The sequence below is a fragment of the Taudactylus pleione genome, unplaced genomic scaffold, assembly GCF_031769625.1.
Source record: "Taudactylus pleione unplaced genomic scaffold, aTauple2 ptg001573l, whole genome shotgun sequence".
NCBI lineage: Eukaryota > Metazoa > Chordata > Amphibia > Anura > Myobatrachidae > Taudactylus > Taudactylus pleione.
The window spans coordinates 6763690-6780064 of record NW_028285970.1 but is presented as its reverse complement, the minus strand read 5'-3'; the positions used below and the strand labels follow the sequence as shown (position 1 = coordinate 6780064).

At 41.3% G+C, this 16375-nt stretch overlaps 1 protein-coding gene across 1 annotated transcript in view; it reads left to right on the top strand.

The window, feature by feature from the left end:
* Positions 1–16375, top strand: part of LOC148442317 (guanine nucleotide-binding protein subunit alpha-14) — a 152615-nt gene that overhangs the window by 48102 nt on the left and 88138 nt on the right. The window contains exon 2 of the mRNA XM_088464071.1: positions 15486–15670. Within this exon, the coding sequence (XP_088320197.1) occupies positions 15486–15670 (185 nt within the window). The remainder of the gene's footprint in view (positions 1–15485; positions 15671–16375) is intronic.

Here is a 16375-nt window from a genome sequence, read left to right as displayed (position 1 = left end):
TACTTTGATGTATTTAATACAGTCACCTGTTTTCATCAAGACTCTCCTTTGCATAACAGAAATCTGGATTATACTTAACCTGAAGGAAGGCACCTTTGCCTATTACTGTTATTGCCAGAGTTTCTAACCTCATGCATGTGTATATGTGTGCGTGTGTGTGTTTTTGTTTTTTTTTAATGTTGTGCACGTCTTATTTTATACATTTGCATATTGTATACCAGGAGGCACACTTGGTTCAGCTTTATGGGGCACACATGCATAAGCGGCTTTTTCCTAAAAAAAAAAAAAAAAAAAAAAAAAGGTCCATATTGCTTTTATGGTTGAAATCCTACTTTATGTTGACTATTTTACTTTCTTTGCTTCCTTTTTACATAGCAGTCTTTTATGTAACAACCCCCCACCCTGTATTTCATGAATATAAATTTGCCTTATTTATAATGGTTTCATGAATGGTTCTTACAATTTTAAGTGTATCAGCTCCTTCATAAAATATAATCTGAGTGCAGAGTGGAAAGATTTATTTGTGCTTTATCATATAAGTAGATGCCTCATAGTGATACATAAGAGAAATATTTAGCTTTCTGACATTTTAGCAGTTAACTATCTGATGATCCTTTTTTGATTTACTTTTTAGTATCCTATAAAGATTATCGATTTTACCTTCTATTGTGGTTTGAGAGAATGTTGCTTCCATAGTGTATTTTTGTTTATGAAAGATTTCAGTCTGGTTTGCTTTGAGTGGGTGAAACCTACCATTGAGTCAAACTTTTCTGAAGCTGTTCTAATTCCCTTCCAATTTTGGGAGAAAATCTAAATATCGTACACTCTTTACAGTTTTTGTCTACACTGGATGATGATTTGTATATGAAATATGATCAATGCAGGCTGGAACATTTTCATTGTTTGTTTGAAAATCTTCTATAAGGGCTCTGTTCTTGAGGTACTGACTTTAAAACACGGACCTGCAGACCAAAATGCAGCCTGCTTTGTCCATTATACGTTCAGCATTTTATAAATAATCTACTGTGTGCACTTTCCGTGTATTCCAGCTAGTGGCCATAACATCACTGTGTTGGTGTAATACTGGGCCTGATTCCAAGTTGTACTCTAGTGCGATGTTCATGCAATTCAGTGATTATCGGTGGACTGCGCATGCGTTCCAGCCGCAATGTGCACGCTCAGTAATTTGAATTATATTTATGGTTGCAGTGAGGCTTCAGTTGCAAGTGATTTATGGGAAGCGACTGTTTTGTGGCAGGTAATGGGGAGTGACCACTAAAACGGAGACATGTTCTGGACGTATTTGGGGCGTTTTTCCTGCAGTGTCTACTATCCTGTACGTAGAGAATATGACTCCAGCATCTCTGGTACAGCAGCAATGTTGCAGGAGACTCACTCGAGGAGTCGATGTTTGACTGACCTGCATCAGATGCCGCCTATGTGTACGCAGTTGCGGACAGCTATGAAGGCTCTGGTGGGCATCTCAATACAAGTTTCTGCGGCTGTTTCATTAGCATATTTTTGCACATCCACAGTTGTAAAAATTACAGCGGTGGCAGCTTTAATGTGCAGCTCTGAATCAGGCCTACAGCCTGAAGTACAGGGCACCATACCTTTGGTGTATCAGCCCATGGTGATGCACTGTAGTATCTCCTATATGGTATCCAGTCAGATTGTTGAGAAGCAAAATGTCTACACCAGAACATCCACCGCATTGTGGATGTTGACATGTCATCTATTTGACATTTTGAACATGTAAACCATGCTGAATGTCGACATTCTGAACATGCCGACATTATGGTGTCGGAATGCTGAATTTTGACCGATCGTACCCAACCCTCTCCTATAACTAGAAATTAATTATCTAATAATATATCCCTTTTAAACTAGATTTTTGTTTATATTTTATGACCTGTAAGTATGTAACCATAACAGACTGACCTTACCAAAACTTTCTTTTTCAGAAAGAGAACCGCTCTCCTAACTGACAATGGCTTTTCTTTCTCATTCTCCATTATACTGTATGTGAGGTATATAGACTGATGTATGGCTATTTCCCATTTTGGATTTGCATGTCCTTAGAGTCCCATTTTAGTAAAGTGAAATAAACTCACCAGGATAGTTTAATTGAGATCAAAAGATTTTAAGTATCATGAAATATTGGCAAAATATTTTCTTGACCTCACTTGCCAAATAAGTCTTAAGCTGGGTACACAATAGATGTTTTGAGGCAAATCGGAACGACAAATTGTCCACATCGTCCAGTGTCTTCAGATCCCTCTCCTGCAGCCTCTGTCTGGTAGCGTAAACTGACATGCGCAGTGTCAGATTCCCCTGGAAAAGAAAGCAGCGCTACTACAAACACTATATAATATGATCTCATATAAATTACATTTTACAATGATACATTTGAATATTTATATAAAATGAGCTGGTACCACTCAATGGAGGGTGGCTGTGCGTGATGATGTCATGCAGGTTATCCAAGTGCAAAGAGGGACCAGCACTGTCCTCGCTATTCTGTTATTCTAACGCGTATTCCTATGACAGCAGCTTTGTCAGTGGAAGGATTAGATTCCCCCGGAGAAGTGTTTCACAAATGTGGAAAACTTCTCCGTATGCCAGGGATGTAACAGGGAAAGCAGTTATCTCTATAGGTGTCCCTGACGGGTCAGTTTAGTATATACCGGGAATGTTTTTGTTCATAATGAAAATATCCACCGCAATACAGAGTGCTAATAATCGCAGCAGTGCCGCCATTATTATACATAGGCCACTTAGGGGGAAATATTTCAAAACTCCTCATAAAGAGTGAAGAAATGTATAAACTGAGAAGTTGGCCATGGCAACCAATCAGTTAGCAAGTACATACTATAAAATGACAGGCAGAAGCTGATTTGTTGCTATGGGCAAGGTGTAATAAATTTCCTCCATGATGTGAATGATTGTCTGGGACTCATTTTTTTTGTTTTTGTTCGTGAAAGGGTTCCCCCTGGCTGTGGCATTACCCCCCTGCTAGAAAAAGTTTGGTGCTGGTTTTGAAATTTACAAGGGAACCCTACGCATTTTTTCCCCTGTATTTCCAGAACCAGGACCGACTCAGAGCCCAGTGCTGGTTGCGCTAAATATAAGGGACCCCTTTGTTTTTTGTCCCCTGTATTTTGCCAACCAGGACTGGTTCTGAATAGCCTGGTGCTGGTTGTGCTTAATACAGGGGATCCCCTACGTCATTTGTCCCCTGTATATGGTTGTTCTTTTTGGGGAGGGGGCTGTTTTTTTCTTTTTTTACACAGGTTTAATTTTTTTTAAACACTGAAGCACACACTGATCTCCCTGATCCGTCCGTGCATTTGTGTCATTGACATACAGATGCATGTAGCACGGATATCCTGATCTGTGTTGTCCATATGTGTCATCCATGACATCGTTCAGTATGCATACACAGGGAACGATGTCTTGCAAACCGTGAATGACAGGTCGAGGTATTTCTGCATGTTAAAGAGATCAGTGACCACGATGAACGACCCACTGGAGCGAGCATCGCATCGTTATGCCCACACATGGCAGTTTTTAAACTATTTGTCGTTCCAACCGATCGAAAGCGGCCAAATTGTTTAAAAAATCGTACCGTGTGTGGGGGCCTTGAGTGTGTCCCTACATTTTCTTTTTCCTGTATTGCGCTCACTATTTTAAGCTAAAAAAAAGCAAAATTACTATTTGTTCCTTTGAGACAACTGTTCCTTTTGTGTTTTCTTTGACCAACCCATTATAATGCATTCTTTAGAATGGTTCTCTCTGCCTATCCAGCACAGAGCACAGCACATCTGAATGGTGTTATACCACTAGCTATAATCCACAGTAAGATTTAGGAAAAAATCATCCAGCGCAAGCAGCAAAGAGGTGCTGCAGCAGCTGCACGTGTAAGAAAACACAAACTCTTCCAGATGCCACCACTGTCTGGTGGTGACAGTGGTAACCCTCTGACACCATGCTGGATTGCAGTTGGAATAATTAGTGACAGGCTGGGTTGGTCAAGTGGAGTTCCACCGGTTACCATCAACTACACTGAATGGTGCCAAACGTCAATCCAATGAGCCCATACAATTACAGGCATTAAGGGAAATGCCTCCAAATCTTAAAAGTCGCTCAAACCTTTTTTTTTTTTTTTTTCTGATCTGTGTACACAGGTGAGTCCTACCATTTAGTGCTACTCCTTTGAAACCGTATCCATGTCTACTTTGATCACACAAATGGATCTGCACCTGGAACATGTTCATGCAGGCCAGAAGATCACTGCATAAGCAGGCCAATAGTTATTTTCCAACTGCATTATCGGCTGTTATTGCGTCTGAGACTAGCATAAGTCTGCTGGCAGAACATACATTTTAGAAAAGAGAGGTGGGTTTTAACCCTCTATTGTTCCTCAGCACACTGAATTATACTAGCAACAATACATGAACACTATATGGTAATAGAAATCAGAGATATTGGTTGCATACATTTGCAAATACATGGGAAGCTGCTAGGCCTCGTCACGGCTTCTCTGTCACTAGCAGTCCCAAACACTAAGTGGTTCACGTCCGGGGCGCAATGCACCCCAAAAAACGTCCAGCCCAGGACCACCCCAGGGCATCACACGAAAATGGAAAGAGAGTGACAGTGCAGTGTAAAGTATAGATGTGTGCAAGTAATCAATAAGTGTGGAAAGAGAGGTTAAAATCTATGTGAAAAAATAAATAATAAACATAAAAGGTGATGTGAAAAGTAACTGTGTATTAAGTGGTGATGCTCTGAGGAGGCCCAGCCAGAGTAGCCTCGGGGGGCCCTACGCCCAAACGCTCACCCCAAATGTAATATATACCAATTAAAGCCTCATAATAAAGGCACATATATTTTGGCAAATGTAAGGCCTCATGATAAAGGCACATACTAGCAACAATATATGAACACTATATGGTAATAGAAATCAGAGATATTGGTTGCATGCATTTGCAAATACATGGGAAGCTGCTAGGCTTCGTCACAGCTTCTCTGTGATGCCCTGGGGGGGTTCTGGGCTGGACATTTTTTGGGGTGCACTGCGCCCCGGACGTGAACCACTTAGTGTTATGGACTGCTAGTGACAGAGAAGCCGTGTCGAGGCCTAGCAGTTCCCATGTATTTGCAAATGCATGCAACCAATATCTCTGATTTCTATTACCATAGAGTGTTCATATATTGTTGCTAGTATAATTCAGTGTGCTGAGGAACAATAGGGGGTTAAACCCCCCTCTCTTTTCTACTTGGTATGACCCCTCCCTTTCATGCACCTGAAAAGTACTATCAGATTGATTGAGCAGCTGCCATTTTTTTTGTTTGAGAACATACATTTTCCCAGACTGCCATTATTTGTATCTTTTATTCAATTATCTCTTTCTCATCTCATGCTTATTAACATACTATGGGCTTGAATCGGTGGCATTGTGGCATGCATGTCTATATTATGAACACAGCATTAGGGTTAAGCAACTGTTAGATAGTATTGTCGACATTTGCATGATCAGCAGAAATAATGTCAAAATGTGAATGTCGACATGACAACTGTAGACTTTCAACCCTTATCGACATTCACAATGTCCAGATTTGACTGAGCAGGTATTGGTGGGACATACACAAGTTTGTTCATGGTCTATAGTAGTGATGGGGAAAAACGCTCAACTCATATATTCAGTTGTCCTAAGAAGTCTTTCAAGCCAAAGCATCCTGGGAAATTTAGAACACTTGTGGTACAATAAAATAGCAGTGAAGCTGGACAGGTGGTGAACAAAAAAAAGAGACTGTAATATGCTGCTTCATCTGCCTTCTCTTCTCAAACAAACCACAAGCACTGCAGTTTTCTCATTATGCAAATGTGGTAACAAGCAAAACAAACCTGTGCTAACATTGAGCTGTCGCATACAATGTCACAAATACCAGGTAGAATATTTAGAGCAAAATCTGTATAGGTCTGGTAGGGAAATTTTTGTTTTTGTATGACTCAATAGGACATTTATTGCATCCTTCCTTTTAATGTACATACAGCATGGCAGCATCACTATTTTTGTCATTTTATTGGGATGTAGTTTAAATTCGGGCTGTTGGGATGCTGGCGCTCAGAATGCGCCGGAATTCCAACACCAATCAGAATCCCGGTATCAGCATCCTGACTGCTGGCATCCCGATGGTTAGGGGGAGGTTTTGGGGTTGTGCACTAGGGAGGCTTAGGTTTAAGCTGTGTGGGGGGGGGGGGAGGTTAGGGTTAGGCTGCGGGTAGGGATAGGATTAGGATACTTACCGACAGGTGTGGGTATCCTAACCCTGTTGGGATTCTGACCGTCGGGATCCCGAGCGCTGGCATCCAGTACGCAACCCTTTTTATTGCTGTAACCAGGATAAAGTGTCAAAATCCTGCTAATCCAACATTCGTAATTCCCCATATGCTTTGTAATATCCATCCATCCATCTCCTAAAATGTATATTCAGTAGGAAAGAAGCTAAACCCATTTAATAAACTGTTTTAAAATATATGGGGCGGGATGTACAACACTTTGGATGCTGTACATCCAGCAACTTATCAACGTCTGCGCAATATGTGTACGCTATATAAAGAATGAATGAATCGGGTAATAGAAGATGTGTTTGAAACATAAATTCACATTTAATGTCTGTTTGAGTAAGAATAAAATTAAAAACTTTATAATATAATTGACAAAGTTTTTCAAGTACCTAATGAAAGTTTACGAAAATTACTATCTTACAGTTTATTGAGCAAGTATATTAAATGAGAAACATAATATATAATATTATTGTAACAGTTCTTTAAGTATATAATTTTTGGTCTAATATTCCCTTTTATAGTGTAAAACATGCCACCTGTTTATATTATACATGCTTTATTACATGGGTACACATATACTCATAAACATAGTCATATACATATAAAAACATCCACATAGATACCCCCATATTCATATCTGCACATATATTCATATATGCATAAATATAGGTACATACACTTTTATATAGAGAAAGACATTTCCGGAAGTACCTACTATGCCAGTTGCACGATGGCTGCACACTTCATTCTCAGTCTCAGCCCTGCAGCCAGCTCTGCCTACTCGTTTTCAGCCATGTATTCCCCAAGGGAAGTGGGGAGGAGAGAAAAGGGGAGGAAAGCTGGCGGGGAAGGGCGTCTGCGCTTGTTTCACAGCGCACGTCAGCTGTTGATGTGAGCGCTGTGGCAGCCCGGGTGGACAGACCAGTGTGGGATGATGATGGGTCACAGTGAGGTCCAGCATAGTAGCGGCTGCGGGCAGCTGATGTGATGGTATCTGATGATGTCAGCGCTGTGACAGCCCGTCTAATAAGCATTACAGTAGCTCCAACTTGTAGGGATAGCTTATGTGGGGGCATGCCTGGAGGGTGTTTGTTTGCTCGTTCAAGAACTCAGTTAGCAAATTTAATACTGTTCCTCGTCATCTGTTACTGCTCAGACTCTCCATGAATCAAGAGTGCATCTTTGTTCTTGGCAGTCAGAATAATTTTGCTAGATAGCTCTGAAACGGATTCTGAGCGTTCCAGACAAAGGGACTAAGCAAATTATATAGATATTAGATATATTGTGTTCGTCCTTCAAGTGCATTGGGGTAATTCAGTTTTCTTGCGCACGATCTCCTGTTTAAAGTGATAGGGCGATATTGTATGGTTTGTGTGCACCTATTAATTATTGTGCATGGTGCTCCCAAATGGACGGGGTTTTTAAGCATAAAGTGCCTAAACATGTGTAAATACTGGCACGCTGCATTTGGATTTCTGCTCACCACCTCAGGAGAGTGCGAGAAGAAATAATGGGCGCCCGCAGCATTCACGCCCATCGGCACAAACAATTGAATTGTTCCCGACACTTTAGACCGAAGCTGTGGGCAGCGCAAAACAATTTAATTCACCCTTAAAGTCACTTCTGATCTGCACCAAATTCTAACAAAGCTACAATAGAATGGTCAAATGATAAAATATGTATGGCCTAGAAGTGCTACTTTGAAATTTAGTGACTTTCTATGCATGTTTAAAATCTACTTGTCAACGTGGACAAGTAACTAAAGTACTCAAGTGGCTTTGCTGTACCCCTAAATAAGCACAACACGTTGGCCATTATACAGCCAAGTCACAGACTGAATGGCAAACTGTACTATGGCTAGTGATGCACCATTATTTGCTGCTGCCAGTCAAGGTTTTAGTTTTTGCATAACCTGTGTTGCCTGTGTATGAGGCTCCTCTTGTATTGGGGAATGCACTATACACCGTAATTACATGTGGGGTCTTGCACTGTTATGCTGCCAACCACTGATGTAACAAAACACAATAGGTTTGTGTATATTGAAATTGCATTGTGTTGGATTCATAAAATGCTGTACAATATCTTCGATCTAATATCAGTGGCTTTTTTTTTTTATGAACTGCTGCAGTTTTGTTTTCTATTTGAATGTAGTGTCGAAGATCTTCAGAACATCCCAATTCATTTGTATCTGCAAATCCAGCAAGCGTCATGATGCAGAATGAATTTAACTTGTTATATAATTCTAATCATGATTTAGAATCTAAGTCTAGATTAATTCCTAGAAGTCAATATCCTTTAGCATGAAAATCAACCGCACAGCAGAGAATGCTGACAATTGTTTTTATCAAAATATGTTGCTTTTGATTTTAAATATGTTCTTTTAATATCCAATCTAATGAATTGGCAGCTTGATGTGCACTGCATTAAGACTGAATAACAGTAGTTATTGTGGTATGCATGTGTGTGTGTGTGTGTATATATAATCTATCTCTCCTCGTGCAATGTCCTGACTGTCTCATTGTGACTGTAGCACAGTTCAGAATTCAAACACCAACTGTCATCCCAAGTGCTGCCAAACATCACTGGCAGTTGGTGGGGCTCCCCATTTCAATAGTGAGGGAAGGGAATGTGTTACTACAGAGGTGGGAGAGGAAAATGTGTTACTACACAGATAAGGGAGGAAAATGTAAAATGTGTTTACTACGGGGAGAAGAAAGAAAATGTGTTATAAGTTGAGGGAGGGGAAGAAGTTACTCCAGGTGTGAGTGAGGGTAATGTGTTACTACAGGTGTGACGGAGGGGTTGTGTTTCTACACAGGCGAGCTATAGGAATGTCGAATGTGTTACAACACGGGGTGAGGGAGGGAAGGGTGTTACTACTGAGGTGAGGGATTGGAATGTGTTCATGCACAGGTGAGGGAAGTTAATGCCGTACTGTAGCAGTGCATTACTATAGAGGTGAAAGAGTAGTGTGTTGAATGGGGAGATTAATTTTTCAGTAGCAGTTTATTGTAGCTTACAACATCACAATATCAGGGAGCATGTCAACATTTTGGTCCTCAACAGGATCTTTGTCAAAACCACCAAGACACCTGAGAAGATAGCCCAGGTGTCTTTGTGGTCTTGACAAAGGTCCTTTTGAGGACTGAAACGATGACATGCTCCCTGCTATTGTGATGTTGTGAACAACAATAAACAGCACTTTTTTATTTTTTTTTATTTTTTGCTGCTACTGAAAAAAGCCTGGTTAGTGCCCTCCCTTTTTTTTTTTTTTCTTTTTATGAATCTTTAAAGAATCCAAAACCGAATCTGAACCAAAACACTTGAGGGTGGTTTTGCCAAAAACAAAACATGGTGCTGAATTAGAATCAAAACATGGGGTCTGCGCACATCTGCAGTGTTTTATTGTAATTTCTGCTGTGTTGTTTGACTTTGTGGAGCGACAAGGAAAATATTAATAATATACATGTGCGTCTTGAATCCCTAACGATGCCACAATAAGAACAAGACTTGTTGCTGTCTTGGCTTCATTCTATTTATTTCATAGAGGCCTCTGTAACCCAGGGGTCCATTCATTATGCTAATTATTGTGGGCCGGATGGCCCCAGATAATATCCAACTAGCTGCTGGTAGCAACGGTGCATACAAAGCTTCCAGAGCAATTCAATATTGCTCCGGTGCGGAGACCGCTTATCCAAAAATCAGCTGTCCCTGCGATGTCCTTCACTGTTGCTTCTCACAGCAGTGAAAATTAGCACTGCGATATCTCCTGCATTACCTCTATAATGAATAGCCCTGACACTTAATTTACACAAAAGTAGGTGAAAATTTTAATTTCAAAATTAAATAATGATGAATGGATCCAAAGAATTCATTTTACAGCTTAGTTCAGTTGGATACAGTTGTAGCAATCCTTTGTCATGTCCAAGGACAACAAAATGACCACTGTTAAGATTATACTTTTTGGTGCCCATGAAAAATTAATCCTGACATGTGAAACACTGTATTTAATAAAGGTTTGCATTTGGACATGAAGTAACCAATAAATGAAATCTTCTATATAAATATGGGGGGACAAAGTCTTATGTTTTCAGTGTCATTTTAGTGGGCAATTCAATTTCACCGCAATGACCGGCTACATACTTTACCATCAATTACAGTAGTCATTAATCACTAGCTTCCATGCACGTCTCTAATGGGTGCAAGGAAAAATTAGTGAAGATATTGGCTGCAAAGTACCTTCCCCGAACTGTTCTGGAGGCTGTTCTTGGCCATTGCCCAGAATTTAATTAACCTATTAGAATATAATGTGTACCAATAACAATCAAGGTCCCTCATATGACCACTGAACCACCACGATGACATATTTTGCTACATATCGCTAGAGTATTTGCTAAATACAACAAATAACTAATCAATGAGCATGCGTGTATAACATAACACTCATTCTAACTACGGTAGTAATTTATCTTGATTTTAATTAAGATTTCTAAGTCTAAAGCATTTTCTCAAATGGTGCATACCTAAGCAGGCTATTCTGCTTTATCCCTGTCTTGCATGTTGTAGCTTTGCACCAGAGGTAGAGTGCTGTGTTTACTCGTTGTTGCTAGTAAATGGCTTAGTCAAATACACTATAGACACTTGGCATCCATGTAGAAGCTTCGTGACAATATGCAGGCAGATTTGTAAAAGTGTGAATAAATAAACATTCCCTCAAAATTAAAAGCTTCTTACAAATATTTCAAATATATATGAAGAGGGTTGTTTATGAAAGATATAGATGTATGCATGTGCCTTGGCTCCTTCATTCTGACACATTAATGACTGGAATGTGCAGGCCTACTTGAAAGGCTTCCTGTGTTGACAAAACTGTACTTCTTATTTGGATCTTTATCCTTTTTGGTGTGTTATCTAGAAGTGACATTAGTACAGTTCCTGAAAGTGATCGTTCTTACCCAGTGACTGGTACCTTGTACCTTTTCTATACCCACTAGTTGAATCGGTATCCGGTCTGTAGATCTACAGTAAAAAGGTAGACAATGTCTAGATAGACACCAGATGTTAGACAGGGACAAAGGGTCGACAGGGACAATAGCTTGACACACTAAAGGTAGACATGTAAGAAGGTCGACAGGTACAAATGGTTGACAGGGTCAAAGGGTCAACATGCAAATGGTCGACATGAAATTGTCAACCCATTATAATTTTGTTTTGTTAGGGTTAGGCACTAGAAGGGACGGTTAGGGTTAGGCACCAAGGAAAGGGTTAGGGTTAAGATTAGGGTTAGAAAAAAAAAAAAAAAAACATGTCGACCATATGCATGTAGACCTTTTGACCATGTCGACCATTTGTACCTGTCGACTTTCTTACATGTCCACCTTTGGTGTGTCGACCTTTTATCCCTGTCGACCTATTGCCTGTCTAACATCTGGTGTCTATCTAGACATTGTATACCTGTTTACTGTAGACCACAAGTTCTCAAACTCTGTCCTCAGGACCCCAAACAGTGCATGTTTTCCATGTCTCCTCACAGAATTACTAGTGAAATAATGAGCTCCACCTGTTGATCTTTTAAAATGTGTAAGTGAGTAATGAGTACACCTGTGCACCTGCTGGGTGATCTGGAAAACGTGAACTGTGTGGGGTCCTAAGGACCGAGTTTAAGAACCACTGCTGTAGACCTATCAATCCATAACCAGTTGAATCTACTGTAGGCTATGCACACTAATTATTATTAGAAGTAGTTTAACAATCCTAGTGCCCCAGTGTTCAATGACACACTGAGGTCTTTTTATTTTCATCATGAACAAAGTTTAGTTTCACACCACTTGAAATGGTTAATGGCTTCATATTTTCAAATTATGGGCACCATTCAAGAAGGTACGTTATAACCACCGGTATAATTTGTTTAGTATTGCATTACTAATGAATATGCCACTGGTATTCAACATTACTTACCCCTCTGGCGAGGTCCAGCAACAATCACCCTCCTCAGAAGTGTCTTCTTCTTTGTTGCTGGCAGCCTACAGCTGTCGGCGACGGATTGCTGTGTCATGCGACTCTTTCACCCGGCAGAGACCTGGTAGTGCCTGAAAGGCTTCCCACACTCACTCCTTCCAAAGAGCATCTCTGTATTTCTTATATGTTTAATATTCTTATTGGAAGGTTATAGGAAAACTTTGTTTTTCCCCAAATTTCTATCTACATCATAAGATGGCAGTTACAATAGTTTCTCAGAACAATTTCGGTACAGCTTCAGGGGTGAAGAAAGTCTTTCTGTCACCCAAGCGAATAGATCACCTCGCCTTATGTCCCTTTCAAGTAAATATGAGTAACCCTCTACCTAAATGACCACTATATCCTACAGACAGCATTAGTGACTGCCATTTACCACAGACGGCATTAGTGACTGCCATATTCTACAGACTGCATCTGTGACTGCCATATTCTACAGACTGCATCTGTGACTGCCATATACCACAGACAGCATCAGTGACTGCCATATACCACAGACCGCATCAGTGACTGCCATATACCACAGACAGCATCAGTGACTGCCATATTCTACAGACAGCATCAGTAACTGCCATATTCTACAGACAGCATCAGTGACTGCCATATTCTACAGACAGCATCAGTGACTGCCATATTCTACAACCAGCGTCAGTGACTGCCATAGACAGCATCAGTGACTGCCATATTCTATAGACGGCATTAGTGACTGCCATATTCTATAGACTGCATCAGTAACTGCCATATTCTACAGACAGCATCAGTGACTGCCATATTCTACAGACAGCATCAGTGACTGCCATATTCTACAACCAGCGTCAGTGACTGCCATAGACAGCATCAGTGACTGCCATATTCTATAGACGGCATTAGTGACTGCCATATTCTATAGACTGCATTAGTGACTGCCATATTCTACAGACAGCATCAGTGACTGCCATATTCTACAGACAGCACTAGTGACTGCCATATTCTACAGACAGCATCAGTGACTGCCATATTCTACAGGCAGCATCAGTAACTGCCATATTCTACAGACAGCATCAGTGACTGCCATATTCTACAGACAGCATCAGTGACTGCCATATTCTACAACCAGCGTCAGTGACTGCCATAGACAGCATCAGTGACTGCCATATTCTACAACCAGCGTCAGTGACTGCCATAGACAGCATCAGTGACTGCCATATTCTATAGACGGCATCAGTGACTGCCATATTCTACAGACAGCATCAGTGACTGCCATATTCTACAACCAGCGTCAGTGACTGCCATAGACAGCATCAGTAACTGCCATATTCTACAGACAGCATCAGTGATTGCCATATTCTACAGACAGCATCAGTGACTGCCATATTCTACAACCAGCGTCAGTGACTGCCATAGACAGCATCAGTGACTGCCATATTCTATAGACGGCATTAGTGACTGCCATATTCTATAGACTGCATTAGTGACTGCCATATTCTACAGACAGCATCAGTGACTGCCATATTCTACAGACAGCACTAGTGACTGCCATATACCACAGACAGCATCAGTGACTGCCATATTCTACAGACAGCATCAGTAACTGACATATTCTACAGACAGCATCAGTGACTGCCATATTCTACAGACAGCATCAGTGACTGCCATATTCTACAACCAGCGTCAGTGACTGCCATAGACAGCATCAGTGACTGCCATATTCTATAGACGGCATTAGTGACTGCCATATTCTATAGACTGCATTAGTGACTGCCATATTCTACAGACAGCATCAGTGACTGCCATATTCTACAGACAGCACTAGTGACTGCCATATTCTACAGACAGCATCAGTGACTGCCATATTCTACAGGCAGCATCAGTGACTGCCATATTCTACAGACAGCATAAGTGACTGCCATATTCTACAACCAGCGTCAGTGACTGCCATAGACAGCATCAGTGACTGCCCTATGATACTACGCACAGCCAGGGCCGGCACTAGGCAGTGCTGCGCCCAGCGCCGTCCCTGTGTTGCCGCCCCTTCCCTCCTCCTCTCCCTCCCCCCTGTGCTTAAATATGTCCTATACAGCTGGGTGGGTGGTGGGCGTTAACTGCGCCCTCCGGAAACAGTAGTGCTCCGGGCGACGGACCGGCTTGCCCGTGCCTGGAGCCACTACTGCGCACAGCATTAGTGACTATCCTATACAAGAGACTGCATTCTTGTGTGCAGTATACTACAGACAGTATCCCTGCCATATACTGTACACCGCATCATTGACTGCCATATTCTATACACCGCATCATTGACTGCCATATACTATATACAGCATTAGTGACTGCCATATACAATACACAGCATTAGTGACTGCCCTATTACTACACATGGCATTAGTGACTGACCTATTACTACAAATGACAATAGAGACTGCCATGTACTACAAACAGCATTAGTGACTGCTATATACTGCAAACCGCATTAAACTCCTAATTACATCACTCAGTCTCGTTAAAAAAATCCTAATTAACCCCATTAAATTATTAACCCCTTTCCCCCCTATTATTATTACCTACCAACTACCCACCACCATACCCTAATTTACTTGTTGCAGATCTGTCCCTTTCCTGTTGCACACAGCACGGCTGTGCCAAGAAAGCAGGTCCCGCCGAGGCTGCTGTCAGTGAGGATCAGACCGGTTCATGCACAGACAGACTTTTGCTGCAGAGCACAGCTCCTGGGAGAGGATAACTGTAGGCTGACCCTGCTTTTCCGATCCCCTGTTGGCATCCCCCCTCCCTCTTTTACCCGGAGTGCATTTAAGCAATAGGCACTTTGCAACCAGTAAGTTTGCTAATATTCCCTTGTACACATAGAGGAGTCTTTCTAGCATAATAGTTGGCGAAGGATAGCTATGAATTAAATCCCCTTCCCCACTGGAAGCCATATTGAAGACTAAGTTATGTAGTGTTAAGATGTACTCAATATTCGCATTGAACTAAATGGGTCTTTTACCATGTTCACTCTACCCCAATCACCAATGAGATCTTCCAGAAATATTTATTTTTGCTCAAAACATACTGTCTCTAGACTTCTTGTAAATATTGGATATGTATGATCTTCTGACAATCCTCCTTTCATTACCAACAGGCACTGGTGAGAGTGGGAAAAGCACGTTCATTAAGCAGATGAGAATTATTCATGGATCTGGATACACAGATGAAGACCGGAGAGGATTCACAAATCTGGTTTACCAAAACATATTTACTGCCATGCAGTCTATGATCCGGGCAATGGACACACTAAGGATACAGTACTCCTCTGAGCGAAACATGGTAAGTTCACGTGTCTGTATGTGTAGGTATATATATGTATATGGCACAAGTTTGTACAAACTGAGTTTACAGTGGAACACGCTGCTACTCAGAGGTGAGTGGCCTCTTGGCCATACAGCCTTTTCATTCTGCTTTTTCTTCCATGATCCATCCACACTGTCTTTAAATCCACCGTTCATGGATTGAATATAAATGAATATAAATGGGATGAATGACTGTCAGCCTGTTCTGTAATGTATCATTTGGGTAAACCTAGGAAAATAAATGTAACATTTATGTAGTGCCCAAAGGAATGACTGACTGACAGGACGTCGTTCCTTATGGCAGTGGTTCCCAAACTGTGCCACACAGCACCCTGGGGTGCCTCAGGACACTTGCAGGGGTGCCTCAGGTTGGTGGTCCAGCACCAAATCAAATTATTTATGGTCAATGTAATGTAAATATGTGACAAACAGAAGCGCAAACCTGTCCACCACCACATAACTGACCCTAAGGGTGACAAGTAAGCACAATTTACTTCTCTTTACTACATTTTTTTCTCAATATCAAATTTTTGGATTAGGGGTGCCGTGAAAACAATGCTGATACTCTAGGGCGCCCTGGTTTAAAAAAGTTTGTGAACCACTGCCTTATGGGTTTGTTTATGAAGCTCAGGGCCGGCTCCAGGGGTAGCTGCGCACTGTGCCGCCTGGGTAATCATCGCCC